A 27,990-nucleotide genomic window follows, 5' to 3' on the forward strand; every position below is an offset into this window, starting at 1 on the left:
TCAGAACTTTGGGGTGGGTTCTTCAATGTCCTTGACCACATTGTCAAAAAGTAGTTGAACGACACATGCTTGATTACCTCCCATGATGGTAAGCTCACAACCCACTCATTCCATCTTTAGACGGCTTTAATTACTAGAAAGTCTTACCTAATAATGGGTCTGTATCCACTCACTGGCCCGCCCCTCCTCACATTGCTCTCTATTCCTTGTATTTCTAGGAGACGATAACCCCCTTCCCCATACCTGTGGTCGGGGAGTTTAAAGTAGGAGGATCAAAGCTGTATACTTTCAGTATATATGTTGCTCTTCATTGACAAGTTTTACAGGAAGAAAAAAGAAACATTAGGAGTTTAAGAAAAGAAATTGTAAACCATTATCTATCACCAGATCTAGAACAAACTCCCCCTGACCTCAGTCTGGGTCAGTGCCCCTTCCTCATGGGCCCCTGTCCTAATCTAGCTTACATGCTGACATGTCTGTCTCACCCATGAGACTGTTCTGTCCAATACCAGCCGCTAGCCCCATGTAGTTGTTCAAACATAAATAAATTAAAATTAGATTATATTAGATCCATTGCGCTGGGCACATTTCAGGTGCTCAACAGCCACATGGGGCTAGTGGTGACCATACTGCATGGCACAGACATTGAACATTTCCACATTGCAGAAAGTTCTAGTCTAGTACAGCACTACGTTAAGTCTAGCTCCAGGAAGACAGAGACCAAGTCTTTTTGGTCCTGCACTGTATCCCTGGTACCCAGCACACTCTCAAGCCCTGCTCTGATACTAAACAAATATCAACAGATTTCTCACACTGCCTCACTCTGCACAAGGCCCAGCACCAGCGCCAGTACCCATATTTCCCTTACTCTCCTTGCCTCCAGACCATGGCTTCTAGCCAAGCCTTTTTTTTTTTAAAGATTTTATTTATTTATTCATGAGAGACAGAGAGAGAGAGAGAGGCAGAGGGAGAAGCCGGCTCCCAAGGAGCAGGGAGCCCAATGCGGGACTCGATCCCAGGACTCTGGGATCATGACCTGAGCCGAAGGCAGATGCTTAACCATCTGAGCCACCCAGGAGCCCTCTAGCCAAGCTTTGACTGGGGCCCTGAGCCAGGGCTCATGGTCTCCTTCCTCCCTCCAAACCATCTCTGGTCCATGACTGGCTTATGGTTCTAGGAACATTGTAAACTCTGTGTGTGTGTGTGTGTGTGTGTGTGTGTGTGTGTGTGTGTGTGTGTGTGTGTGCTGGGGAGCGGTTGCAGAGAAATAACTGGCAGGGGAAGAGGTGGTCAGCATGAAGAGAACCAGGGTTCCAGGCTCAAGAAGCTCAAATTTGAGCCTCTAGCAATGGCTGATCCCACCTATGTGGTAGGCAGCCACCCAGGCTTTGGTTTGAATTCTGGCTGTGTTTCCTCCTGGCTGTATAACCCTGGGAAGCCACTCAACCTCTGTGAAGTCACTGTATGCATTGCTTTCTCATTTTAAATATGGATAATAATACCAACTTGATATAGGTAGGGAGTACATTAAAGAAGATGTGTGGGGTTCAGTTGGTACTCAATTATTGCTTGTTCCTTTCTCCACACAGAGGGCAGTAAGATCTCTTCCTTAAACATCATTCAGATCACAGCCCTCAGACACCTGTGTGGTTCCCACTTCTCCCACACAGGAGACCAAATATAACTCCTGATAGCTCCCTTTGCCTTAAAGCAAGACGCCTATCATTCATTCCATTGTTCTTACCTCCAAAGGTACCCAGTATCTGCCAGCCAGCCAGGTGTGTTCCCTCCCCCACCTTCACGTCCCCGTACATACCTGAAATACCCTTCCCGCCCTCTCTTTCCTAAACTGGGCCCTATCTTCTCAGAAGCAGATTCTTTTCATGAGACTCGCTTCCTCTTCTAAGCCTACTTGATTCAACCTTTCCAGTTTCAAGATTACTCATCACTAAAAATTATTTCATGCCTACCTTGGCCTTCAGCCCCTTTCCTCCTTCCTTAGTAATTAAGATACAAGACAGTACCTGGAAAATCTGCACCTGTGGGCATCTGTGTTCCCAGGTATCTGGTTGTACATGTTGAGTGTGTATAGAGCAGGAAGCAAGAGCAGGTGGTGACAAAAAAAAAAAAAAAAAAGAAAGAAAGAAAAGGAAGGAAGGAAGGAAGGGAGGGAGGGAGTTGGTGAGGTGGGAGAGTTGGACCAGACCAGACACAATGTCCCATTTGGCCCCTTACTACATGGATGGCAAGTTACTTAATCTTTCTGAGCCTCAATGTCCTGTATATTTTTCAGGAAGATTAGAAATAATAATAATATAACTACCATTACTATTTATTGAGCCCTTACTCAGTATAGGCACTGTTCTAAGCTAAGCACTTTACATAGATTCTTTTATTTAATCCTCACTTCAACACTCCCGGGTAGGTAACATTTTTTCCACGTTACTGTTGAAGAAACTGAGACACAAAGGAAACAACACAGAGAGGTTAAGTCCCTTGCCCCAGATCTCACAGCTAGTAAGTGGCAAAACTGGGATCTGCACCCAGGTGCCCAAGAGTCCATGCTCACAAGCACTCTGCTTACTGCCTCCACAGGTAATTCTGTGTGCACGCAAAGCTCCCGTCACAATGCCTGACACAAAGATAACCAGTAAGTGGTGTGACTCTTTCCTCACTAGGGCCACAAGCACAAGAGGCCAGGAAAAGTGTCTCTTTTCCTCTGTAATTTGTGGCAGGGCCTAGGAAAGACAGACTATATAGTGGGCACTTTATATACATTTCCAGGACCTGAGAAAAATGTGGAAGAACTATAAAAAATTTAGAGCCATACTTTCTAAAATGTGAGCTATAAACACATGCCACATGGACACACACTTCTCACAAATACATCACATATGCTCATTCATTCATACACACTCACTGGCCATCTTGAAACCCATGAAGGCTCACAGGAAACCTTTCTGAGCTGGTCCAGGAGCCACAGGAGGCTTTTAGGCAGAGATGTGACAGATCAAACCTGCATTTTAGGAAAGTTGATCCAGCAGCACAGAGGATGAACTCATAACGGAGGGGACAGAGTGGAGATGAGGGAACATTGAAAACACTTTTAACAATCAGGGAAGAAAGGAGCTTAATTTCTAGTGGAACGGAGAGAGTATTTAAGAGTTCCTAAGGAAAGGTGGGGAGGGAATAGTGCCATTCTCTACAATAGGAAACATAAAGGCCAAAGTTTAAGAATGGATGAGACACGTGGGACGTCTGGGAGGCTCAGTCGTTGGGCATCTGCCTTCAGCTCTGGTCATGGTCCCAGGGTCCTGGGATCGAGCCCTTTGTTGGGCTCCCTGCTCGGCGGGAAGCCTGCTTCTCCCTCTGCCACCCCCCCCCCCCCTTGTGTTCCCTCTCTCGCTGTGTTTCTGTCAAAAAAAAAAAAAAAAAAAGAATAGATGGGACACACACACACACACACACACACACACAAAGAATAGATGGGACACAGTATCTTTTTACTTTTGGAGTTTCGGATGTCTCTGGAACACCCAGGTGACATCCAATAGGCTTTTGAATATTTGAGTGCATATATATGTTCGTTTCTACAGCTCACAAGACATCTGAACTGGAGACACAAGTTCGAGTGTTATCAGCTCACAGGTAGTAATTAAAACCATGAGTATGGATGAAGTCACCCAGAGAAAGTGTGGGGCCAGAAAATCTGTGGGTCCAGGACAGAGCTCTGGGGAGCTCCAACTCCAAGCAGGAGAAGGCTTCAATTTGTGAATGTTCTTCCGGGAATAGTGTGCGATGTGAAAGGGGGTGTGGAAAGGGCCCTGGAGATCACCAACATTTAGGGGAGAAGAAGGTTAACAGATGAGAAGAGACGGGCAGAGGTGCAGGAGAAACCAGGAAAGGGTGTCACAAGCGGAAAGAAGTCGGCCGCATAAAAGCTAACAGAGGTCAGTGGAGATAAGAACAGGAAACTCCACCCATTAGATGTGGCAAGTAGGAGGCAGCCCGCGCGGCCAGAGTGAGGTCAGTGGGATAGTGACTGCTTGAGTCCCCAGCTGTTGAAAACACTAGTTTGAGCAGCTGATCGAAACCGCCGGCCTCACACGGCTTTCACGAGCGCTACGCCGTCGCGCATGCGCACTCATACGCACCAGAGGGCTAATTATAGGGACTTGACATTTCCGGAGAGGACTGGCGCACGCGCCTCCCGAGCCCGCCTACTCCCTCGCCGGTCCTTCCCCAGGCCTGCAGAGGGCGTTGCCCCTTGGAGAGCCGGGGCGTGGCGCCGCTCTAGCCTGCGCCTGGGCTCGGTGGCGGGCGCCGCAGCTTAGCGTGCCCCACGCCTCCCCTCGGCGCAGGTGGGTCCGCCCGCGGGGGGCGGGAGTGTCTGGGATCCGTGGGGTGGGCGGGTAGGGGTAGTCTCCAGGCGCGGAGTGGTCCCCATTGCTGAGGTGCCCCGGCTTGGGTCCGGCCCCGGACGGTCGGGCTGTGGGCGAGGTGGCACGGGTACGAGTCCCAGTCTGGGTGGGCAGCTCCTCCAGGACAAGCGCTGCTTGTCCAAGGACCTTTTCACACCCCGGGGGTCTCCGCCAAGGCTCGCGTGCAGCTTCCGGGGACTCGCTGGGGGCGGGGCTAGCGGGGGCGGGGCTCCCGTGATCGACACTTCTTTCCCCAGGTCTCTCGGGCTTCCACTGGACCCCTCCCCTGTCCTGAGCCCTGAGCCGGCACCATGGTGAGACCTTTGAGTCAAGCGCCTCACTTCCGCATGCCCATGGCCCGCGTGGCCTTGCCTCCGTTGCCTTCTATAAACCTGGGGCTCCGCTGGGGGGGGGGGCTCGGTGGGTCTGGCAGCCTGCACCCTTCCACCCCCCCCCCCCCGCCCCCATCCCTGTAGCACGGGCGCCTGAAGGTGAAGACGTCGGAAGAGCAGGCGGAGGCCAAAAGGCTAGAGCGGGAGCAGAAGCTGAAGCTATACCAGTCAGCCACCCGGACTGTCTTCCAGAAGGTGGGCCTTCAGAGGTAGCCCCTTCTCCAAATGGCCTTCTTAGTATCTCACAGAGGCCAAGAGCTGGGCCTTAGAGTCAGACTGCCTGGATCCATATCTGGGTTCCGTCGCTTACAAGCTGTGTGACCTTGGGCAAGTTACTGCATCTCTTTAAATTTCAGTTTGCTCTTCTGTAAAATGGGCCTTACTGCATAAGGTTGTTGTGAACATTCAATGAAAATGTAAACTCCTGAAGTGCTCTGCTGGTACTTATCGTGTAGTGTGGGGTTTACGGAACATTCAGTAGTTCTATGTATGTTATTTAGTCTTGCAGTGGGAGAATGATATGATATCTGATCCTGCTACCTATCTTCTAAGCGCCAGGCTGGTGAGCTGGATGAATCAGTGCTGGAACTGACAAGCCAGATTCTGGGAGCCAACCCTGACTTTGCCACCCTCTGGAACTGTCGACGCGAGGTGCTTCAGCAGCTGGAAGCCCAAAAGTGCGTAGGAGTTCAGGGTCCCAGGAAGATGGCACTGGCCCTGCCCTGCCTGGGTCCAGGGGCAGAGGAAGAATGGGGCAGCCAAGGGCACAGGCAGAGGGGAGCGGAGAGCCGGGTGTAAAAAGTCAGGGGTGAGCTGAGGTTGAGTGTTGGGCCCTGAGTCCCGTTTCCCTCTGAGTGCAGGTCCCCCGAGGAGTTGGCGGCCCTGGTGAAGACAGAACTGGGCTTCCTGGAGAGCTGCCTGCGGGTGAACCCCAAGTCCTATGGTACTTGGCACCACCGCTGCTGGCTGCTGGGCCGCCTGCCAGAGCCCAACTGGGCCCGGGAGCTGGAGTTATGTGCCCGCTTCCTCGAGGTCGATGAACGGAACTGTACGTGCCTGTCTGCTGACTGTGCTCCACACGCTGGTTGCTGGGGCCTCAGTAAGGCCCAGAGTTGGGAGGGATGGGCAGGATAGGTCCACCGAGCTGGTGGCGAAAGGGGTGATGGAGACAAACACATGCCCTGTAGAGCACACAGAGGTGTTCCTGAGGGCTGCCATGGGAACTCCAGGGGTTCCAGCCATGGAGCTCCCCTTGCCCTACTTCTGAGATGTGCTGTTGCTCCTCCCCTAGTTCACTGCTGGGACTACCGGCGTTTTGTGGCTGCGCAGGCAGCTGTGCCCCCTGCAGAGGAGCTAGCCTTCACTGACAGCCTCATCACCCGAAACTTTTCCAACTACTCCTCCTGGCATTACCGCTCCTGTCTCTTGCCCCAGCTGCACCCCCAGCCAGACTCTGGACCACAGGGACGCCTCCCTGAGGATGTGCTCCTCAAAGGTCAGCAGGGTCAGAGGGTGCTGGGGAAGACTGTACTGTTGCCTTTCCAGCCCTGTTACCTAACCCTGTTCCTGAACCTGCTACTTGGGCTCATTGAGCACCTACTTTGTGCCTGGCTTTGGGGGTGCCTAAGATTCAACGCCTGGCTGCAGGGCTCTCGAGTGTCCAGTGGGAAAGATGCAGCCATTGTGCAGGGCCAACAGATGAATGGAACTGAGGGCTGGCGGTACTCCAGGGTGAGGGTGGGATGCTGGGGTGGCCTGGGGCCCACCAGGGTCCTGGCCCTAGCCCGCGCCACCTTGGCCTCTGCAGAGCTGGAGCTGGTACAGAATGCCTTCTTCACTGACCCCAACGATCAGAGCGCCTGGTTTTATCACCGCTGGCTCTTGGGACGAGGTGAGCAATGGGGAAAGAGGCTGGGCTTTTCGGGCTTGGAAGGAACGGAAGAGGATTTAAGGAGACCTGAGACTGTGTCTCCCCCCAGCTGACCCCCAGGATGCCCTGCGCTGCCTGCACGTGAGCCGGGACGAGGCCTGTCTGACTGTCTCCCTCTCTCGGCCCGTCCTAGTGAGTCCTGCAGCTTCTGCCGGAGAGCGTCACGGGTGTGGGCCTTGTGCCACTGGGGCTGACAGGTCTGTCTTTGTCCCCTGGGCCAGGTGGGGTCCGGGACAGAGACCTTGCTGCTGACAGTGGACAAGTCACCCCTGGCTGTGGAGTGGAGGACCCCAGATGGCAGGACCCGGCCCAGCCACGTCTGGGTATCCCAGGGCCGGTGGGGCAGAGTGGGGGGCTGGGGCGGCCCTGGAGCGGGGCAGTCAGAGAAGTGGTGAGGCGCAAGCGTTTCCTTAACCTGGTGCTCCCAGCTCTGTGACTTGCCTGCCGCCTCCCTCAATGACCAGTTGCCCCAGCATACATTTCGTGTCATTTGGACAGCAGGCGATGCCCAAAAGGAGTGTGTGCTTTTAAAAGGTGACACAGCCTCTATCTCTACCCCTTGCGGCAGCACTTATCATCCTTGCCCTGCTCTCACACTGGTCCCCTTCTACCACCCGTTCTTGTTCTCAGGCCGCCAGGAGGGCTGGTGCCGGGACTCAGCCACGGATGAGCAGCTCTTCAGGTGATGGCAGGGAAGCACACAGGCCAGGAGAGGGGCTCTGGGCTCTGGGCACCAGGCAGCTGGGGCAGGAGGCCGGGGGCCCGGGCAGATGATCTCAGACTGGGTACTGGGGACGACCAGCACCCCGAGGAGACATCATCCTCTCTCCCGCCCTGTCCATCTTCAGGTGTGAGCTGTCGGTGGAGAAGTCCACAGTGCTCCAGTCTGAACTTGAATCCTGTAAGGAGCTGCAGGAGCTGGAGCCGGAGAATAAGTGTGAGGCCCCATTTCCTGAGATCCTGCTCTTCTGAGGAGGCCCTTTTCCAGGAGGGCCTCTCGGGGACAGCAGAGAGGGTCTCGGGACGGGAGCAGAGGAGGCTCTAGGAGAGACAGTCCTTCTCTCACCCTCTCCTCAGGGTGCCTGCTCACCATCATCCTGCTGATGCGGGCACTGGACCCCCTGCTGTATGAGAAAGAGACGCTGCAGTATTTCCAGACCCTCAAGGCAGGCCAGGCCTGTGGGAGCAGGGAGCGGGGAGGCCCAGTGGGCAGCAGGAAGACAGCTGACGGGGCTTCCTTGCCATGCCTGTCCCCGCCAGGCCGTGGACCCGATGCGGGCAGCGTACCTGGATGACCTGCGCAGCAAGTTCCTGCTGGAGAACAGCGTGCTCAAGATGGAGTATGCCGAGGTGCGCGTGCTACACCTGGGTCACAAGGTACGGATGGCCGTGGGCACCTTCCTCGGGCCCTCCCTTCTTCCTCATGACCTGGACAGCTTTTGAGCCCTCTCTGTGGGCTTGAGCTGAGGCACTCTGGCCTCGCCGGGCCCCTGACTTTGGCCTGAGTCTCACGTGCCTTTCTGGACTTTCTTCCTAACCAAGATTGAATTCATCTTCCTTCCGGACTATTCCTCTTCCTGGCCTTGCTTTCTGTCACCTGCCGCCATCATTCTGGTTACCCGGTCTCAAACCCTGAGTCACCAGGGCCCTCTCGTGCCATCCTTTCTCCAGGGCCAGTCATGTCTTCATTCTTCCCTCACAGTGAGCCGTGCCCCCCCGCCCCCACTCCGATGCTTCTCTCCCTGGAGCAGGCCCCAGCACCTAAAGCCTGGGTGGTTTCCAAAGATGTCTGACAAACTTCCCAGGCTCTGTTTTCCGTCTTCATAGCCTATCCAGTCAGTCTTCCCAACAGAGCAGTTCCGTCACTTCGCTGCCGCCCGCTTCCATTGTCTCCAGACTGGTCCCCCAGACTCAGCAGGCCTGCTCCTGCCGGTGTCTGTGCTTTCCCCAGCGCCCTCCTCCACCCCCTGTGCCTGCCCCCACTCCAGGCTGCCTCCACCCCTCCACCCACCCACCCCCCCAGCCCAGCACTCCCTGCCTGTCCCTTGTCCTTGCTCTGGAGCGTGGACTGCTCGGGGTCGTAAGGTAAGCTGCTCACCTGCTCTGTCCTGTCCTCGGCCAGGGTCCCCAAGGGCCTGTGTGGGGCACAGAGGGTAAGTGCCTCATGAACCGTGGCTGCGGACCCTCCCCTAAGTCTCACTGAATATCTCATCCCCCTCCTCAGGATCTGACGGTACTCTGCCATCTGGAACAGCTGCTCTTGGTCACTCATCTGGACCTGTCACACAATCGTCTGCGCGCCCTGCCCCCTGCCCTGGCTGCCCTGCGCTGCCTTGAGGTAAAGCACTCCTCCATCACTGTCCCAGGTGGCCCTTTTCCCTTTCCTCCCCCTCAGAAGTCTGCCCACCCCACAAAGAGGTGTCCAGATCCTCCCAGCCCCTGCAGATGACCCCTTGCCTTCTCTGCCTCCATCACCTAGCCTGACGCCAGCAGCTTTTCCCTGCACTGTAAGCTGATCACCCCGGGCTCCCTGCTTGCTTGCACCAGTCCCAGGCTGCCAGCTGGCTGCCCTGCCTTGACTTCCCTGCACTCCCTGCTCCCCAGGTCCTGCAGGCCAATGATAATGCCATAGAGTCCCTGGATGGTGTCACCAGCCTGCCCCGGCTGCAGGAGCTCTCCCTGTGTAACAACCGTATCCTTCTGGGTGCCTTTCAGGCCGGGGTGGGGGGTGACGTGCCACACTGGGACGGGACACACAGTAAGCTGGGAGAGGGGGCTCTGACAGCGTAGGCTAAGGAAGGAGGGTAGCCTGGGGCCGTATGGGGCATCGGTGACTTGCACTGGTGGTTTTGCAGGGTGGAAGTGACTTCCTCAAGCCAGTTCACAGACCAGCGCCCTGCAGATGTTCTTGGGTACCACATGGTATTTTAAAAATCAGAAAGTTTTGTATTAAAAAAATCTAGAATTCTGATTGTACTTAAAAATTGGAAGTTAGGGACCCCTGATAGAGTCAGACAGTCACAGTAGAGTGTGTGACTCTTAATCTCAGGGTCGTGAATTCAAGCCCCACATTGGGTGTGGAGCCTGCTTAAAAAAAAAAAATGGGAAAGTTAAAGCAGTCTTTGGCCTGCATTTCCACTTAGCAAGCCTTGGCCATTGCTGAGTCATGGAGGCCTCTGTAGTCAGAGCTGGCTTTCTCCTTGGTACCTTGCTGGTACCACATGCAGCCTGCCGCTTGGGCTTCCTGCCTGGCCCCGGGGGCAGGTGTTTGCAGTCTGCAGCCTTACTCCAGGCCAGGGCCTCGTGCAAGATGCCTCGCAGCCAGACCGCTGGGCCGCAGTCCTTGTTGTGGAAGGAAAACCATGATGGCTACCCAGGAGCACATAGGTCTGGGGGAACCGGCCACGCTTTCCTTGACTCTCCTGCCCAAGGCCTCTGGCAGCCCACACTGCTCCAGCCTCTTGCCTCCTGCCCCAGGCTGGCCCTCCTCCACCTGCAGGGCAACCCCCTGTGCCAAGCAGTGGGCACCTCTGAGCACCTGGCTGAGCTGTTGCCTTCAGTTAACAGCATCCTCACCTAGGAGATCCTTCCCCACCCTTGCTCTTTAACTTATTGGGACTGAATAAACAATGGAGAGGCCCCCTCGGGCTGCTACGCCGCCCCCGCCCCCTCCGCCGCCGCCGCCACCATAACCACTGCCACCTATTCTGGACAAGAAGGAGAGAGTGAGGCTGTGTCAGCTCTCCCTCGCGCTTTCATCTTCCACTCAGTTCTGCTGTTTCTTACCACCGGGAACCAAAGTCTCGGTATTGGGGCAGAATCCGCAAAATCTGAGTTCACCTTCTGGTTTGGGCTGGGGTGGGGATTGGGTTTGGGTTCAGGTTCTTTTTGGGGCTGGGCTGCAAAGCAGCTGGAAGTCTCCAGCTAGAAGGACTCATAAAAGGTTCTCCCATGACTCCTGTCCCTTCCAGATGCCCTCCGCGCCCTGGCTCATTCACCACAGCCGAGAAGGCTGTTCCCGGGAGGAACCAGGGTGTCCAAGCTCTGCCCTCTGTAATAAGAGCATCGGTCCTCATGAGTAGCATCCTGCGGTCGAAGAGCCCTTGACAATACTAGGTCTCAGCTGGCCCTCACAAGTGCTCAGGAATGAGCTGGTCAGGTCCACTGTACTGACAAGGAAGCTGCTCCTAGGGTGTGCCCACGTTTGCTGGGCTCTCATGCTGGAGCCACAGCTGGCTCTGCACCTTGGTCAGGGATTCCAGACTCGTGTTCTTGCTTCCGTATTGATAGCGAGTGATGGGCAGAGCCTGGCCTCCACTTCTGAAGTACTGAGCTGGGTGTCTACTCCCATGGTGCCCCCCCGCCCCAACGCCTCTTCCTGACTTTAAAAGCGCTGAGGCACTTGAGCCTCCTGGAGGGAGGAGAGGGAGCAGCTCAGTGGGTAGAGCACTGAGTCAAACCTGGCTAGGTGGGGGAAAGGGAAATAAAAGGGAGAGAGTGTGACAAAGCATTACCCTGACTCCCTGGGAATCTACTGGGGCCCACAAGTGCTTACACACTTCCGGCTGCTCAGGACCCTGCCCCCCCCCCCGCCCCAGGTTCTTAGTGGCAGCCCTCAACAAAGCCCCTTGGCTGACCTGCCTGGAATTTTGATTTTTACTTACGTGTCCCCTGAGAGTGTTGGAGGTGGACACAGATCCTCTGCCAGGTCTGGGGCTTGGAACCGGGCAGGCAAAGGTCAATGTGGGTGTGAAGGGCTCCCTGCCAGGTCCTGGAGTCTCAGTCCCCACTCCCTGAGGCTCCACCCTGCCCGATGCATCACCAAACTCTGCCCTTCCTCAGGTTTGCTTCCTTGTGTCTTGTCAACCCCGTTTTCACTGTCTTCTGTCTAATGGCCCATGGGCAGAGCTAGGACAATAGCAGGATGGAAGGAAGAGACCCCAAGAAAAGGGCCCCAGCATTCCCAAAGAACTTTCAGGAGAGCTTCCCCAAAGATGCCTGACCTCCACTTTGCCTTAGGGTTCTCTCAGTGGCATCCCCGGTGTTTTTCCAGTCCCAGGGTGGAGTTGGGATGCACACAGGGCAGGTGCCTGGAGCCGGTTGGTCAGGATTTCTGGGAAGAATTCCAGGCTGGAGAATCCTGGACTCCAGCTGACTGGCTACCCCTCTCAGTGAGAGGGGGTACTCTGCCATCTAGGGAGAGGGCCTCAGTTCCCCCCTGAGCCTCCGAGCCAGGGCCTAAGCCTTCACCAAGCCCCCAGGCTGGAGGGAGAAAACAAGAAGTTGCTCCTACCCTGACCCTGACTCTCACCCCCCCTCCCCAACCCAATCTCAAACTTGTAGGGACACGGGAAGCTGGGGGCAGTTCATTCATGCCAGGGGTTGTGAAGCAGCTGGAGGAAGAAGGAAGGACAGATGGGTGGAGGGGGGGAATCAGAGGATCTGGTAGAGCCAGCAGGTCAGGGGTTGGCTGGTGGAGCCAGTCTGAGGGCCTGGCTGCTGATGTCACCAGTCTTCAGCTTAGGATCCCAGGACCTCCCTGGGCAGGACCAGGCCCATGGGCCAGTTTCATGGGGCTGAGCCTGGCCAGGGCTGCACCAGAGCCTGGCAGTGGGGGGCCTGTGAGAGCAGAGACAGGCCACCTGAGCTTGGGAACAGGGTCCCCTGCATAGGGGCGTGGGTGGAAGGGGCACCCTGTCCCATTGCCCTCGGGGTTTCTCGCCCAGGAGAGGGGGCCCCTTCTGCACCAGTCTGGGAGGAATCAGCCTGGAGTGGGGTCCCTCAGTGGGGGCGGTCTCCCAAGACCTTCCACTTTCACCTCAGCTTTGAGTCCTGACAGACCCCGGCCCCACCCCGCAGTTCCTCGAAAGGGTAAAGGGGACAGGGCCAGGTCTCATTTCCTGCCCCTATCTCCAGAGACAGCCCCTGGAGGCTGGGCCTCTGGGGTGGGGGGGTTGGAGCAATCAGGTTTGCCCTCTCCACAGCTTGGCCCCGCCCTCCCCCCCTCATAAACCACATACCCACCCGCCCCACACCTTGCACTTGCTCCATCCCAGCAGTCCCGACCTGTCCCAGCCTGGCTGCCAGACTCAGTGCTGCTGTCGCTGACACCGCCGCCAGGTGAGGCTCCGTCGGGGACTGCGGTGCTGAGCCCAGGGGACTCAGGTCGGGGCCCCAGCAACGTGGGGCGCGGGCCAGCCTGAACCTGTCAGCCCAGGGCCGGCTGCCCCGACACAGAGGCTCCGTGCCCCTGGACTGCGGGCTCCCGCACCTGCAGCGCCCTGCCACTCTCATAGCTCCGTGTGGGTGACTGACCCAACGTGGGGAATGCCAAGAACCTCAAGTCCTGCATATCACCCGCCTGTCTTCTGCAAGGAGCCTCTGCTGAGGGAAGGGGTGGGGGATCTCTGCTAACAATGGGTCCTAGAGGCAGGCAGCTCATGGACTTCTAAACTGAGTAACTGGCAGGAGCAGGTCCCAAGGATGGTCTGTGTGCCGGGTCCTGAGGCTGTGACAAGTGCCCACTCTTTTCTGGGATGGGTTCTTGAGGGCAGGTTTCTCAGTGGGGCATCTGGTTTGGTGGATGTCACTGCGGGTAAAGGGAGATTTCTCTGCAACGTGGGTAGTTTCTCTAGGTGAATCTTGAGAGGAGTCTTTGGGGAGGGTCCCTGGTTGGGTCTGGGGGAGTCTCTGGGGCAAGATCAGGTCATCTCAGTCAGCTGGATGGGACTGTGTCAGCTCTCCAGATGGAGGGCTTCTGTGTGTGCTGGCGGGGATGGTCTAAGTACAGGAGGTCTGAGTGGGTGATCGGAGCCTCCCTGCCTTTTCTGCACAGGCATGACGGACGGTCCTCGGTCGGATGTGGGCCGCTGGGGCGGGAACCCCTGGCAGCCCCCCCCCACACCTTCTCCAGAGCCAGAGCCAGAGCCAGACAGAGGGTCTCGTCGAGGAGGCCGTTCCTTCTGGGCTCGCTGCTGTGCCTGCTGCTCCTGCCGAAACGGGACAGATGATGACTGGGGCCCGGAGCCCCATGGAGACCGAGGCTCCAGGGGTCGAGGGTCCAGCTCTGGGAGTCGAAGACCGGACTCCCGGGGCTCAGATTCCCGCCAGCCTGGCTCCCGGACCGGCGGTGTGAACGCAGCTGGAGATGGTACCATCCGAGGTGAGGCCCTCCTGCCCACCTTATCTGCCAGCTGAAAGGCCTTAATGGGGCCTGAGACTCATCCTGACGTCTCTGGGGGCCTGGGAGGCCTAGGATGGGGCCTGGGCTTCCCATAGGGCTTCGCTGACCCAGAGCTGTGGCCTTGCAGAGGGCATGCTGGTGGTGACCGGTGTGGATCTGCTGAGTGCACGGTCAGACCAGAATCGCCGAGAGCACCACACAGATGAGTTTGAATACGACGAGCTGATTATACGCCGTGGACAGCCTTTCCACATGGTCCTCCACTTCTCTCGGCCCTATGAGTCCTCCGATCGTGTCGCCCTGGAGCTGCTTATTGGTTAGTGGGGCCTGCAGTGGGAGGGCGAAAGTCCTAGAATGGGGGGGCAGGGGTGCTGGCTAGCAGGGCCTCCCAGCTCTGGTATTAGGGTCAGAGGGACATCTTTAAGCTCCTCCCTCACCCCACTCCTTACCTCTGCCGCGTAAGACAGGTGCAAGCATAGGAGGGTGTTTCAGGGAGGGTCTTGGTGTCCCATTTTCCTAAGATCACCCTCTTTGAGCCTCCAGAGGCATCTGTCTCAAAACACTTTCTCTTCAGGTGCTTGCTTCAGCTGCTGCTTCTCCGTGGCTGCCTCTGTGTGTCTTTCTTTCTGGGTCTGTTGTCCTACCCCAGGGTGTGGCTGGCTCTCTCTCTCCTCTCTGTCCAGCTCTGTCTCTGTTTCTCTGTCCCCATGGCCCAGGGCAGGTGCCTCCCTCACCGCGTTGCTTGGTGGCCGTTGACTGCCCAGGCTGGTGATTATGCTGCTGCCGGGGGCGGGCGACTCCTCATACCCTTTGATTAGAGCCTAGCCTTGCCCACCCCAGCCTCTAATTTCCCGGGTACCCCCACCACTGCCACCAGGGATGCTCTAGGCTCTGGAAGCTGCAGCCCCATGGAGTAGGCAGGGTTGGCCTTCAGGATCTGGGCTGCCCTTTCACATGGGGGGCTCGGGGCATCTGGACCCAGCCGGAGCAGCTCTGTTCCTCCAGCCCAGGCACTGGGACAGTCAGGCCGGCAGAGGGTGATGGTGGCCTGGTCTCTTCTACCCACCTCTGAGTTCAGTGTCAGGGGAACAGGTTTGGGATGTTGGACTAGGGCTCTGCCCTGGCATGCGGGCAAACATCGGGTGGGGACAGAGCTGCTCTCAGAGACTGTCACAGACTAAGGTGGTGGCCCAACTCAGGGACACGCACACACGCTGGCTCATACATATTCTGGGTGGGGTTGGGAGAAATGCAAGGTTCCATCTCCCCTCAGAGAGGCCTCATCAGCTAATTGCTGCTTCCCCTCTTCCAGGAAACAACCCTGAGGTGGGGAAGGGCACCCACGTGATCATCCCAGTGAGCAAGGGGGGCAGTGGAGGCTGGAAAGCCCAGGTGACTAAGGCCAGCGGGCAGAATCTGAACCTCCGGGTGCACACCTCCCCCAGCGCCATCATCGGCAAATTCCAATTCACCGTCCGCACACGTTGCGAGGCTGGCGAGTTCCAGTTGCCCTTTGACCCCCACAACGAGATCTACATCCTCTTCAATCCCTGGTGCCCAGGTGAGCCTGCTGGAGTCAGGAGCAGGGCGTGGACAGGAAGGAGGGTCGGTCAGAGCTTCTCTTCCTAGAATCCGAGGCTAGGTACCTAGGTGAGGTGCCTGGCTCTAGGAGAAGCCAGCCTCCTATTGTCCAGGTGAGGCGACCTAGGTTCAGCATGGAAAGGTGACAGCCCAAGGTCATGCAGACTTGCTTCTGCTAGCGAACCGCCTTGGTTACAGTCACCTTCCTCCCACCACCTCTGTCATGCTCCCCCATCCTTTCCAGGAGAAATGCCATCAGGCTAGCAGTGTCCCCACTCCTCTGTGGACAGTAGTCTTGCAGAATTGGCCCAGCAGCGGGGGGGGGGGGGGCGGGCGAGGGCTAGAGGGGACCAGGCATGTGTGTTTTGGGGACACAGAGGACATCGTGTATGTGGACCATGAGGATTGGCGACAGGAGTATGTGCTTAATGAGTCCGGGAGAATTTACTATGGGACAGAAGCCCAGATTGGCGAGCGGACCTGGAACTATGGGCAGGTATGGCTGGCCGGCCAAGGGCCGCATGCGCTTGGGGGAGCAACAGGCCGCTGGGGTGGAGTGAGGGAGCAGGTGCTGCTGGCCTAGGGGTCACCTCTGCCCTCCCTCCGTCCAGTTTGATCATGGGGTGCTGGATGCCTGCCTGTACATCCTGGACCGGCGGGGCATGCCATATGGAGGCCGTGGGGACCCCGTCAGTGTCTCCCGGGTCATCTCTGCCATGGTGAGCACCCTCATGTCTCTGAGTGCTATTCTGTGTCTGTCTCCTGCCTCCCCTGTCCCCTGCTCCTGCCCTTTCTGATTTCTCCGGGAACTCAGCCCTATCCTGCCCTTGCAAAGGGTATTGTGGGAGGGGTCTCACTCCCTCTCTTTCCTCCTTGCCTGGCCCCACCCCACCCTTCCTGGCTTCAGTCCCAGTTCTTGTGGAATGTAGGGCCAAACCCAAAGCTTGGCACACCCAGGATTCACATTACTGTGTCAGATCCGGCAGGGGTGGGGGGTGGGGAGGCGGGGGGGGGGGGGACTGATGTTTTTGGGAGGGATGGGCAGGGCTCAGGCTGCTGGCTAGATCCTGAGGCATTTAGGGGAAAGGGAAGGGCAGGGGCAGGGCTGGGGACCACATGGGAGGTCCTGAGCCTCTCCCTCCACTCCACCCCACTCCATCCTGTCCTGGGCAGGTGAACTCCTTGGATGACAATGGGGTCCTGATTGGAAACTGGTCTGGTGATTACTCTCGAGGCACCAACCCTTCAGCGTGGGTGGGCAGCGTGGAGATCCTACTCAGCTACCTACGCACTGGCTATTCTGTTCCCTATGGCCAGTGCTGGGTCTTCGCCGGCGTGACCACCACAGGTAGTGGAGGGACTGGGGCAGGAGCAGCTTGGGCCCTGCGAGAAAGAGGGAGGGAAACCAGAGCCCCACCCAGCGGCGGCTCTAGTGCAAGGACAGGTGGAGGGGTGGGTGGTAGGCTGGCCTTAATTATCATTAATTAGTGTTAACTACCTCGAGAGGCCTAGGGGAGAGGAGGGAGAAGGGCCAGGCAGGGCCAAGTTCAGGCAGGTGGCCTGGCTTCCCCTGACTCTCAACGCTCCCTGGCCCTAAGGCCTCCTGACCCCTGACCCAGCTTGGCAACCCCAGTGGCCCTTGTCCCACTGCTGTCCCTCCCGATACCTCACTTACCCACCACCACATTACGGTCTGGGCCCCGAACCCTAACCCTGGCTCCTCCACAGTGCTGCGTTGCCTGGGCCTGGCTACCCGCACGGTCACCAACTTCAACTCAGCACACGACACAGACACATCCCTCACCATGGACATCTACTTTGATGAGAACATGAAGCCCCTGGAGCACCTGAACCATGATTCTGTTTGGTGAGGCTGGGGCCAGGGCTGGGCTGCCCATCCCTGCGAAGGAATGATGACCAAGACCTGGACGTCGAGGGGACACTGGGGAGGCCCTGAGCAGGCTGCTCAGACCCAGGCCTCCCTCCATATCCATCCAGGAACTTCCACGTGTGGAACGACTGCTGGATGAAGAGGCCAGATCTGCCCTCGGGCTTCAGTGGGTGGCAGGTGGTGGACGCCACACCCCAGGAGACCAGCAGCGGTGAGACGGGGCCCTCCCTGGCTCCTGTGCCCCACCTTGGCCCCATCCCCATCTCCCAACCTGGGTTACAAACCCCAAGTGTCAGGGCCGGTTCGGTCAGTGTCAGGGGTTTCTTTAAACGGGCTTACCAACAGAATCACCGCCCGGCCTTTGGTCAACTGTCGCCTTTCTGCGTAACTATCTATTAGCCTCAATTTCCTTTGTTTATGATTTATTACGATTTGTATGATTTACATATTCAGGTTCAAAAGTCAAAAGATGGAAGAGAGTTCAGTGAGAGGTTTTCCTCCCTAACACACCCACTCTTCTCATTTGCCTTTTTACTCACACATCCTGGAGATAATTAATTGAAGGGCCCTTTTATTTATATATGTATTTAAAGTTAAAAAGGCCATTACAGGGGCGCCTGGGTGGCTCAGTCATTAAGCGTCTGCCTTCGGCTCAGGTCATGGTCCCAGGGTCCTGGGATCGAGCCCCGTGTTGGGCTCCCTGCTCCGCGGGAAGCCTGCTTCTCCCTCTCCCGCTCCCCCTGCTTGTGTTCCTTCTCTCGCTGTGTCTCTCTCTGTCAGATAAATGAATAAAATCTTAAAAAAAAAAAAAAGGCCATTATAATAAGTAGTACATGCCTGGAAGGGGGGAAAGTATAGAATGGAATAACTCAAAATGTGGAAGTTCCCCAGTTCTCTCTGTGGATGTTTTTGTTTTGTTTTGAGTAAATGTCTAGGTCCCACCCCAGACCTGACACGTCAGACATCCCAGGGATAGATTGATGCTAAGAATCTATATGTTTGAAAGTTCCCCTGGTGATGCTGAAGATCAGCTGGGCCGGGGACCACCACAAGCCCTTGTGGGACACATGGCAGTGGTGGCCCAGAGAGGTGGAGCGACCTTCTCTAGGGCACAGGGCCGAGCCTCTCGCATTCCTGACTCCTTCCCTTCACACATTCTCATCCACCAAGTTCCCCTCTTGTCTGTTCTGTTGCTCATTTTTAGTTGTATGTAGGGTATAGAATAAAACCAGGGTTCAGATAGGTTCGAAGAAGAAAATAACCCCATAACCCAGCCCTCGGAGACCATCACTGATGTCATCATCTACTGATCTCCTTTTCCCCAGCACACACGTTTCTGCCAAAATTGGACCTGCTGTACATTCTGTTCTCAAGCAGCCCTCCCTTCCCACCTTAACATTCCAGCGCCAGGCACCCAGGCCTGCCCCTCCTGCTGCCTTCTTCCCCACCTCTCCCTTCCTCACCCCAGGTCAGATGGCTCTTGCCTAGCCTACATTCCGCCTCTCTGGCCAAACCCCTCCCTCTCAGTCATCTCTTCGAATGGTGCTCCCTGACTTGTGCAACCCAGTGATGCCTGCCATGATGGAACAGCGTGGCCCAGGAGCCTGGGAGATCTGACTTCCTGTCCCCACGCTGGGGAGCGGTGGGGTGCGTAGCTCACAGGGTTCTGAGGCCAGCCAGACCCAGGCTTGATCCAGCTTGATCACTTCTCAGATGTGTCATCTTGGGCAAGTTGCTTGCACTTTTGCGCTTTGGTGTTGTCTGTAATATGGGGATAATATATGCCAGATAGGGTTGTTGGGGGAATTAAATGAGGTCATTCATTAGAGAGATTAGCAGCATGCCTGGAATATAGCAGCTACTTAGTAAATATCCTCTCCTTCCGTTCAGTTATCTGATTGTCTTGTCAGACTCCGACATCTGTTTGGCCTCCCTGGGCCTATTTCCTCATTTGGAAGAGGAAACCATAGTGCTGGTGTTTTCTAAGATTCTTTTCTTTGTTTCTTTGTTTATTTATTCTTTTAAGATTTTATTTATTTGAGAGAGACAGAGAGAGAGAGAAGAGAAAGCATAAGCAGGGGGAGCAGCAGAGGGAGAGGGAGAAACAGATTTCCTGCTGAGCCAGGAGCCCGATGCGGGGCTCGATCCCACGACCCTGAGATCATGACCTGAGCCGAAGGCAGACACTTAACCAACCGAGCCACCCAGGCGCCCCTTTAAGATTCTCTTCCGTTGGGTGGCCCTCACTTCCTATTTTGCGTCCTCTCTTGCCAAGCCTCTTCCTTGTCAGCCCATCTCCGGAAAACTTCTGAACGTGCTGAGAACAGACTCTATTTCCCACCAGCTCCCCTCCCACCTCCCCACAGAGAGGACACACTGCAGGCTATAGAGCTGAGGGTTTGTTCTGGATCTTTCTGGAGGGTGGCTCCTTTCCCAGCCAGCAGGCAGAGCCACCGTGGGCTCTGGGTTTGTCCTGCTGCAGGATGGAAGTCCTGACCTCGGGGGGTCACAGATAGCCCACACCCAGCTTCGGCTAGTGGAGGAAGGACGTGCCAGTGACTTGGTTATCAGGGCAGGCTTGTCCCACGTTTGGACCCACCCTGGTTGACTGAGGCCAAATGGAACTGAGCTCTTCTCTGTGTTCCTTCCCTGGGTTGCCCCAGGTGGCAGCTGACCCTGAGGCAGTGGGCGCTGGGTCTGGGTGGGTGGGCCTCTCCCCAGGATTAGAGGGTCCCCTCAGCCTCCTTTGACCTCTGTCCTGCTCCCCTAGGCATCTTCTGCTGTGGCCCCTGCTCTGTGGAGTCCATCAAAAATGGCCTGGTCTACATGAAGTATGACACACCCTTCATTTTTGCCGAGGTGAGGGCTGTGCTCCAGGTGCCTTCTCGGGCAGTCTGGCGGGACGAGAGCACTGGAGTTAGGCCTGGGTTCTCTGGTCCTGACTTCCGCACTGACTGACTAGCTGTGTGACCTTGGGCAAGTCATTCATCCTAGAGTCTAGGTTTCCTCCACTGTAAAAGGGGGATAAGAATGGCTGCTGAGCTTCCTGTGCTCAGGATCAAAAGAAACAATGGGGGGGGGGGGCGCCTGGGTGGCTCAGTCGTTAAGCGTCTGCCTTCGGCTCAGGTCGTGGTCCCAGGGTCCTGGGATCGGGCCCCGCATCGGGCTCCCTGCTCAGCGGGAAGCCTGCTTCTCCCTCTCCCACTCCCCCTGCTTGTGTTCCCTCTCTCGCTGCGTCTCTCTCTGTCAAATAAATAAATAAAATCTTTAAAAAAAAAAAGATATAATGGGTATGAAACTGCTTTAGAAGTCGTAAAGTCAGCAAATGAGCATGAGGGATTACTGTTATTAATGCCAAAATGTACTGCAAGAAGCTGCCCAGCTTCTTCTCTGCTCTCGGCCTTCCTCTGGCTCAGCTTGGAAGGACTCCCAGTTTGGCTGTGCCAGGAAGTTCCTGACCTTTGGATCCAGCCTTCCCTGCAGCTGGGAGTCAGACCCTCCCTCAGAAACTCAGGCTTGCTCATTCCCGGCTCACCAACGCCCCCCCGCAACAGGTCAACAGTGACAAAGTTTACTGGCAGCGACAGGATGATGGCAGCTTTAAGATCGTGTATGTGGAAGAGAAGGCCATTGGCACGCTCATCATCACAAAGGCCATTGGATCCAACATGCGGGATGATGTCACCCACATCTATAAACACCCAGAAGGTACCATTCCTCCAACCGGGTCGGCTCTGGCCCACACCGGGGTTCTCGCTGAGCACTTGGCCACTCCGGCAGCACCCATAACCTCACCCCTGACCCTCAACCCCCAGGCTCAGAAGCAGAGCGGAAGGCAGTGGAGACAGCAGCCGCACATGGTAGCAAACCTAACGTGTACTCCAGCCGCGACTCGGCGGAAGATGTGGCCATGCAGGTGGAAGCCCAGGACGCAGTGATGGGGCAGGACCTTGCGGTCTGTGTGGTGCTGAGCAATCGCGGCAGCAGCCCCCGCACCGTGAAGCTTCACCTCTACCTCTCGGTCACCTTCTACACCGGGGTCACGGGGCCTGTCTTCAAGGAGAGCAAGAAGGAAGTGGTGCTGGCTCCAGGGGCCAGTAAGTGTTCCTTCCCCAGTCCTGCCCCACGGATGGCCAGGCACCCCGTGGCTGTAGGCCCAGAGACCCCCCTCTTCGGAGGCCATGTCTGGGTAAGCAGGCCCTGGTGACACCTTGCCTCTTCTCCGCAGCGGACCGCGTGTCCATGCCTGTGGCCTACAAGGAATACCGGCCCCACCTCGTAGACCAAGGGTCCATGCTGCTCAACGTCTCAGGCCACGTCAAGGAGAGCGGGCAGGTGCTGGCCAAGCAGCATACCTTCCGTCTGCGCACCCCAGACCTTTCTCTCACAGTGAGTGTGGCTTGCTGGGCAGGAGGGATGCGCGGGGGCTGAGGGAAGTCGGAGGGCAAGGGGCAAAGGCATGAAACTGGGAGAGGGCTGGCCTGGTGAGCAGTTCCAGGAGAAGGGGATCGGATACTGGCTTTGGGCTCTTGGGCCTCCATGTCCTCATCTGTAAAGTCCGATCTCATGTTCCTGGTTCTGCAGAAGCTTCATTTGGGGAGTGGGTTGGAGTTTCTTCTCTGGCTTTTGCAGAGCCCTGTTTCTCTCAAGGGTGGAAATGTGGGACTGGGGGAGATTTTGATGCAGAAGGAGTTTTCCCTCTGGTGGAGTGTATGGTTCCACTGTATCTGGCTGGGGTCTTTGATGTGGAGGTGCGCTTCTTCTTCTCCTAGTTATTGGGGGCAGCCGTGGTTGGCCAGGAGTGCGAAGTACAGATTGTCTTCAAGAACCCCCTGCCTGTCACCCTCACCAACGTCGTCTTCCGGCTTGAGGGCTCCGGGCTACAGAGACCCAAGATCCTTAATGTGGGGTGAGTCTGGCCTCTCCCCCACCCCTGCCCTTTTCTGCCTCCCAGACTGCCCCAGGTGCCACACTGTTTCCTCTCTTGGTCAGGACAGTAGTCAGCCAGGACCCAAGACAGCAGCCTAGAGCCAGCCAGCAATGCCTCCTGACTCGGTTCAGGGCCAGCAGCAGTTAAGAAGACCTGCCATGTGCCTAGTGCTGGGCTGGTCCTTTCCCGCGGTCTCACTAGGGAGCCAACACTTTACTTAGGAATCATTAGCAACTCATCACTAACACGTGCCCAGCGCTCAGGAACCGACCGGGCACTTCAGAATCATTATCTCATTCGCAGACCACAAAAACCCTTCAAGGTACATTCGAGATCATCATATGATTAAAAGCAAAGCTTTGGGATCCTGAATTAGGTTCAAGTCCCAACTCCAACACTCACTGGCTGTGTGCCCTGGAGCAGGTGACTTATCTCCTTTAAGCCTGTTTTCTCACCTGGAAAGTAGGGATGACAACCATCCCGGTTCCGACGGTGGTTCAGGGAGCTAGGTGTGATATGCACATAAAGCATTTAGTGTTGGCTCTGGCCCAACGTGAGCCTCTGTTGGTCGTTCTTATTTTTTTAAGATTTTATTCATTAAGAGAGAGGGACACATTAAGAGAGGGAACACAAGCAGGGGGAGTGGGAGAGGGAGAAGCAGGCTTCCCGCCGAGCAGGGAGCCTGATACGGGGCCCGATCCCAGGACCCTGGGATCATGACCCAAGCTGAAGGCAGATGCTTAACGACTGAGCCACCCAGGCGCCCCGATCGTTCTTATTTTGATTATGGCCACCGCCACCCCACTTTACGATAGGGAAGCTGGCAACCACACCGTAAGGGGCAGACTGCGCTCTTCCCACCTGGGCGCTCCTGACATGCAGGCTCTCAAGCCTGTTGCTTTCTTTGCGTCATGAGGGCCGAGCTGCAGTTCCCAAGGTGAGGGCCCTGTGCCTCAGGCCCTCCACCAGCCCCCTTGGCCCTCACCCCGGGCCAGGTGAGGCTCCGCACCCAGTGAGGGGACACCGAGTGCCTGTGTCCCTGGGCCTCTGCTGTCCTCTCTGACACAGACACACACGCTGCTGTCTCCCTCCCTGGAATAGCACAGAGGGAAAGCAGAGAAGGCCAGAGGCTGACCTTTAAGATCAGACTTCTGGGGACAGGGGCAGGTGTTTTCCTCTTTTGACAAAGAGTGCCTGAGGGAAAGGGGTGGCCCCTGTGGGGCAGCTGGGTAGGGGATGCTGGGGGTCCCTGCCCAACCTGCGCATCCCTTCCCCTGACACAGAGCAGGCTCTGCCAGCTGGTGGCCACCACTCTTGCCAACAGGCCGAAACTGAATAGTTGCTATCCTGATCTTTGCCCCAGCCTTGACCATGGATGATGTGATATGCCACAAAGAAGTGCTTTTCCCCATTTCACCCTACGTGGGTCTCTTTCACCTTAGAGAGTGCAGCTGGGGCTCCCAGGTAGCTCACCCTCTAGGCATCTCTCACCTGCAGATGATGGAGAGAGGTTCCCCAGAGTTGGACTCCCCTCAGCACCTACACCAGACCTTAGATTCTTGCCCCTGCCTAGAAGTAAAGAGGTGACCCCTGTGCTGAGCATAGGGAGATCCAGCCCCTACCTTTAGCTGTGGGGCTTGTATGAGCCTCCCCCCAGCCCTGCCTTTAAAGGCCCCAGTCTTCCCTCCAGTAAATGAGAGGGTTGGATAATGGTTTCTCGAGGCAGGTCTTCCTTGGACATTCTGTGGCTCCTTGCTACTTCAAGCCCAGTCTGGGGTCTACAGAGCAATTGAGAACTCCGAGTGGGAAGTCCCTGGGTTGGTGGTTCAGATATAATAGATTCCAAGACGGGTGTTACTTTGCTCTCATTGGCACATCAAAGGCTGTGGGATGGAAACCCCATTAAGCATAAGGTGTGCCACCCAGTGGGGTGACTGGCCACTTAATAAACATTCCAAACTTACTCCTCCAAATGGCTTGTTGTCACCACCAAAGCAGTCACCAGGGGAGGCTGGAAGTCTGTTCCAAACCCTTCTGGGGAATTTCCCCCACAGCCTGAATCATAGTCTTTAGAATGTCCTTAGGGTGGCCTTCTGGGGCTGATTTGACTTTGGAGAAACCGCCCGAGGCCATTTAGAGCTAAGACTAATTAATAAGGAGATGGGTGGGGATGCCCTTTTCCATCAGGAATGAAGCTTGACTGTAAAGGAGGAGCGGGGTGTCTGGGGGGGGCGGGGGGTGGAGAGGGGGACAGAGAGAGGGACTAGACTGGGCACACTTGATGTGCTTGTGGTTTTCAGTGGCTCTGAAGAAAAATCTGAGAGGAGTTTTTAAAAATGTTTCAAGCCTTGGCAACATGGTTGAACAAGTACGTAATTGCAGGACAGTGCTCATTTGGATGTCTAGTTTCTGGTGTCCTTGTCAGAGAGTTCGTTTCATTCCCTGCACTGGGTTTCAGGCACATTCCAGCTGTAGCAGCTGATGTGCTGCACTTTAACTGGCAGGCGTGGGTGTGGCAAGGTGGCGGCTGACACTAAGGCCAGGGCTGGGAGAGATCTTGACATTGCTAGCTGGAAGCTGGAAAGCAGCCTCTCTTGGAAATAATGTTACAAATAAAGGCTATATTCTGAAATAGTACCGTTCAATTCTAATATGAATTAAGTAGAAGGTTTTCTTAAAAATATTGATTTATTTGACACACAGAGAGAGAGAGCACTAACAGGGGGAGCGGGAGAGGGAGAACCAGGCTCCCCACTGGCTCGATCCCAGGACCCTGGGATCATGACCTGAACCAAAGGCAGACGCTTAACCAACTGAGCCACCGAGGCGCCCCTAGAGCTTTGAAGTCTGGTCTGAGCCTAAAGAACTTGAAGCTTGTTTCTATGGAAAAGTGGGCACAAGTTAAAAATACAAATTTGTAACTAGCCACAGTATAGCCCATCTGTTATGTTTTAGACTTAATGTCTAGTTATATATTTTGATTAGAAGTCTAGAAATTAGGTCTATAACTTAACAGTAGACTGTATATATATATATATGTCCCCACCTTCCACTTCTTCCCTCCTTCATGGAGCTTAGAGGCACCTACAAGACCGCCTGACCCCACCCCCTCATTTTGCATCCACTCCCATATTACACACCAGAAGGTGAGAATCAGAGTTTAGTAACTTATCTTCAACCACACAGCTAACGGCGCTAGAAGAAAGAGTACAGAGTGGTCCAGGGGAGCCCTGTGAAAGCAGGCTCCGAGCTAACTAAATGTTTAGTGCCAAGGAGGGCTCATCTTCGAAGTTGGGGTGTGGGCTCCTTCCCTTGGAGGACTGAGGTGTCTGCACAGCGTTGGGCTCCAGAGAAAAGAAGATCCCCAGGGCAGGCTTGGGTTGACGAGGGGGCCAGAGGCAAGGGTGCAGGCAGAGGCAGGAGAGGACGGATGCCAAGAGGCACGAGCGAGAGGGATGGAGATGCGGTCGTGGTCAGTGTGTAAAGCGCACACAGGGGCTGCTGCGGGAGCTCAGAGCAGGACGAGGCTCATTTCCCTGAGGGCAGGAGGTGCTCAAGGGAGCCCTCACTGAGGGGGTGGTGTGAGCGGGGCCTGGAGCCAGCCCAGGAGCAGAGCGTGAAAACAGAGTGAGTTCAGGGAGGGGAAGGAACTGGCTGTCAGGGCTGGTGGGCAGGAGGAATGGTGGGGGATGATGAGGCCATGCAGGCAGGGCTGAGTCAGAGGGAGCCTGTGTGTCGGGTTAGGGAGCTGCAGTCTCATCCCTAAGCACCGAGGAAGCCCAGCCCTCGAAGGGTTCAGCTCACCTCCGAGTGACTGGAGACTAGAGTGGAAAAATAAGGTAGGACCTAGGAGGCAAGGAGGCCAGTTAGAAGGCTGGTGAAATTGTGACTCCCAGAGGGATGGTTGGGGACTAAATTTCCAGATATCTGTGAGGAAGGGAGAAAATGAAGACACTAGTATGTGTGTGCACACGAACACATGTATGTATGTCTCTCTCTCACACACACACGCACACAAAGTGTCACTTTAAAGATGCCAGTTGTCTGTTCCTGGGAAGAACTTTCCTTTTTCTCTGAGATAACATCCTTCCAATGTTTTGGGGTATTTAAAATGCTCCTTCCTGTTTGGAAAGATGATCATGGCAGAGGATAATTAATTTTCTTCCACTTTTTTTCTTGGCAAAACTGAAATTATTTGGCAATACTGTGTTGAGCCCCAAAGTCTCTTGGTTTTGTTTTTTTTTTTTAAGAGTTTATTTATTTGACAGAGAGAGACACAGCGAGAGAGGGAACACAAGCAGGGGGAGTGGGAGAGAGAGGCAGTCTTTCCCCCCCACCCCGAGCAGGGAGCCCGTTGCAGGGCTCGATCCCAGGACCCTGGGACCATGACCTGAGCCGAAGGCAGACACTTAACATCTGAGCCACCCAGGCGCCCCATCTTGGTTTTTTTAAAAAAGATTTCATTTATTTGAGAGAGAGAGAGAGAGAGAGAGAGAGAGAGAGAGCGCGCGCACACACACACGCTCGCGCGCGCGCGCGGGCATAAGCAGGGGAAGGGCCAGAGGGAGAGGAAGAAGCTGACTCCCCACTGAGCAGGGAGCTGATGCAAGATGCGGGGCTCGATCCCAGGACCCTGGGACCATGACCTGAGCCGAAGGCAGACCTTAACCGACTGAGCCACCCAGGCGCCCCCAAAGCCTCAGTTTGAAGTTTGCTCAGTCCCGGAAATCCCAGGTGGGATAGGTATAGATGGTGCGGTCCAGGCAGGAGCACTGGTGATGGAGAGGTGGGAGAGACAAGGCAGCCGTCTCTGTCCAGGTGTTTGTGGGAGTGGGGAGGGAGGACTCCTGGGACGACTGGAAGATTCCCGGCTCAGGCAGCTGGGAGGGTGGCGCTGGCCTGGCTCTGAGGAGGCCTTGGGGCTCAGGCTTTGTCCTGGCCATGGGTATGGGGGTTCCAGCTGAGCCCAGAAATGCCTGAAGTGCTCTGCCTCCTTCTCCTTCCTTCCTGGCTGCCCCGTCAGTCCTTCCTCCTGACTCCACCCACGGCCCATGACCCTGTCTCTGCCCACAGGGACATTGGCGGCAACGAGACAGTGACACTGCGCCAGAAGTTTGTGCCTGTGCGACCAGGCCCCCGCCAGCTCATCGCCAGCTTGGACAGCCCACAGCTCTCCCAGGTGCATGGTGTCATCCAGGTGGACGTGGCTCCGGCCCCTGGGGGCGGGGGCTTCTTCTCAGACGCTGGAGGCGACAGTCACTCAGGGGAAACCATCCCTATGGCATCTCGAGGTGGGGCTTAGCCCCTGGCCAGGAGTGATGGGACTGGAGTCAGATGAGCAAGGACATTGCCTCAAGTCAGGAGCCTACTGCAGAGCTGCTCCCCAGAGGCTCAGGTGGGGAGGCCAGGGCATCTGGGCAGGGAGCCAAGCTTCACTTGCACGGGCAGCACAAATGCTAATAAACTGTTTTTTAATGAACTGTTTTTCATGAAACCGTTCTGTACATTTGTCAGTTCGTGGCAGGCCAAGGAGTGTGGACTCACGGCCTGTCCCGGGGATGCATGTGGCGTTTCGGGCACCCCCGGTTCTGAGAGGGCTGGCTGGGGTCAGCAGCGGGGCCAGCTCAGCAGCTCTTGAGATAGAACCAGTCTCCCCCCGACC

The 27,990-nt window shown here is 56.1% G+C and overlaps 2 protein-coding genes across 5 annotated transcripts; both read left to right on the top strand.

Moving 5' to 3' along the window:
- The first annotated feature begins 4,161 nt into the window (after window positions 1-4,161).
- Window positions 4,162-10,512, top strand: RABGGTA (Rab geranylgeranyltransferase subunit alpha). Of its 3 annotated transcripts, none has more exons than XM_027571803.2 (17): window positions 4,162-4,361; window positions 4,679-4,735; window positions 4,898-5,008; window positions 5,372-5,490; window positions 5,674-5,861; window positions 6,105-6,308; window positions 6,621-6,704; window positions 6,793-6,875; window positions 6,965-7,066; window positions 7,172-7,277; window positions 7,374-7,425; window positions 7,592-7,680; window positions 7,821-7,909; window positions 8,004-8,120; window positions 8,968-9,081; window positions 9,348-9,435; window positions 10,175-10,512. In XM_027571803.2, exons 2-17 carry the CDS (start codon window positions 4,733-4,735, stop codon window positions 10,321-10,323), a joined length of 1,698 nt encoding a protein of 565 aa, XP_027427604.1. In that variant the 5' UTR covers window positions 4,162-4,361; window positions 4,679-4,732; the 3' UTR covers window positions 10,324-10,512. The 3 variants fall into 3 exon arrangements, with proteins under 3 accessions (XP_027427604.1, XP_027427602.1, XP_027427603.1); XM_027571801.2 differs by having other exon boundaries at window positions 4,183-4,361; window positions 5,366-5,490; XM_027571802.2 differs by lacking the exon at window positions 4,162-4,361 and adding an exon at window positions 4,404-4,509 and having other exon boundaries at window positions 5,366-5,490.
- A 2,211-nt stretch (window positions 10,513-12,723) lies between these two features.
- Window positions 12,724-27,824, top strand: TGM1 (transglutaminase 1). Of its 2 annotated transcripts, XM_027571799.2 has the most exons (15): window positions 12,724-12,863; window positions 13,579-13,905; window positions 14,054-14,242; window positions 15,239-15,487; window positions 15,885-16,003; window positions 16,119-16,226; window positions 16,681-16,855; window positions 17,236-17,374; window positions 17,506-17,609; window positions 20,169-20,257; window positions 20,953-21,106; window positions 21,214-21,495; window positions 21,627-21,787; window positions 22,171-22,307; window positions 27,402-27,824. In XM_027571799.2, the coding sequence occupies exons 2-15, from the start codon at window positions 13,581-13,583 to the stop codon at window positions 27,628-27,630; spliced, it is 2,460 nt and encodes an 819-aa protein (XP_027427600.1). In that variant the 5' UTR covers window positions 12,724-12,863; window positions 13,579-13,580; the 3' UTR covers window positions 27,631-27,824. The 2 variants fall into 2 exon arrangements, with proteins under 2 accessions (XP_027427600.1, XP_027427601.1); XM_027571800.2 differs by lacking the exon at window positions 12,724-12,863 and having other exon boundaries at window positions 12,949-13,905.
- Window positions 27,825-27,990: the final 166 nt, after the last annotated feature.

This window comes from Zalophus californianus, chromosome 6, assembly GCF_009762305.2.
Source record: "Zalophus californianus isolate mZalCal1 chromosome 6, mZalCal1.pri.v2, whole genome shotgun sequence".
NCBI lineage: Eukaryota > Metazoa > Chordata > Mammalia > Carnivora > Otariidae > Zalophus > Zalophus californianus.

Excerpts from the sequence above, each read along its gene's own strand:
- RABGGTA (XM_027571801.2), top strand. Across the intron at positions 5,491-5,673 it reads CAGCAGCTGGAAGCCCAAAA|GTCCCCCGAGGAGTTGGCGG; the intron begins GTGCGTAGGAGT and ends CTCTGAGTGCAG. Across the intron at positions 7,067-7,171 it reads CCCGGCCCAGCCACGTCTGG|CTCTGTGACTTGCCTGCCGC; the intron begins GTATCCCAGGGC and ends TGGTGCTCCCAG.
- TGM1 (XM_027571799.2), top strand. The coding sequence starts at position 13,581 with ATGACGGACGGTCCTCGGTCGGATGTGGGCCGCTGGGGCGGGAACCCC. Across the intron at positions 13,906-14,053 it reads TGGAGATGGTACCATCCGAG|AGGGCATGCTGGTGGTGACC; the intron begins GTGAGGCCCTCC and ends GTGGCCTTGCAG. Across the intron at positions 21,107-21,213 it reads CATCTATAAACACCCAGAAG|GCTCAGAAGCAGAGCGGAAG; the intron begins GTACCATTCCTC and ends CTCAACCCCCAG.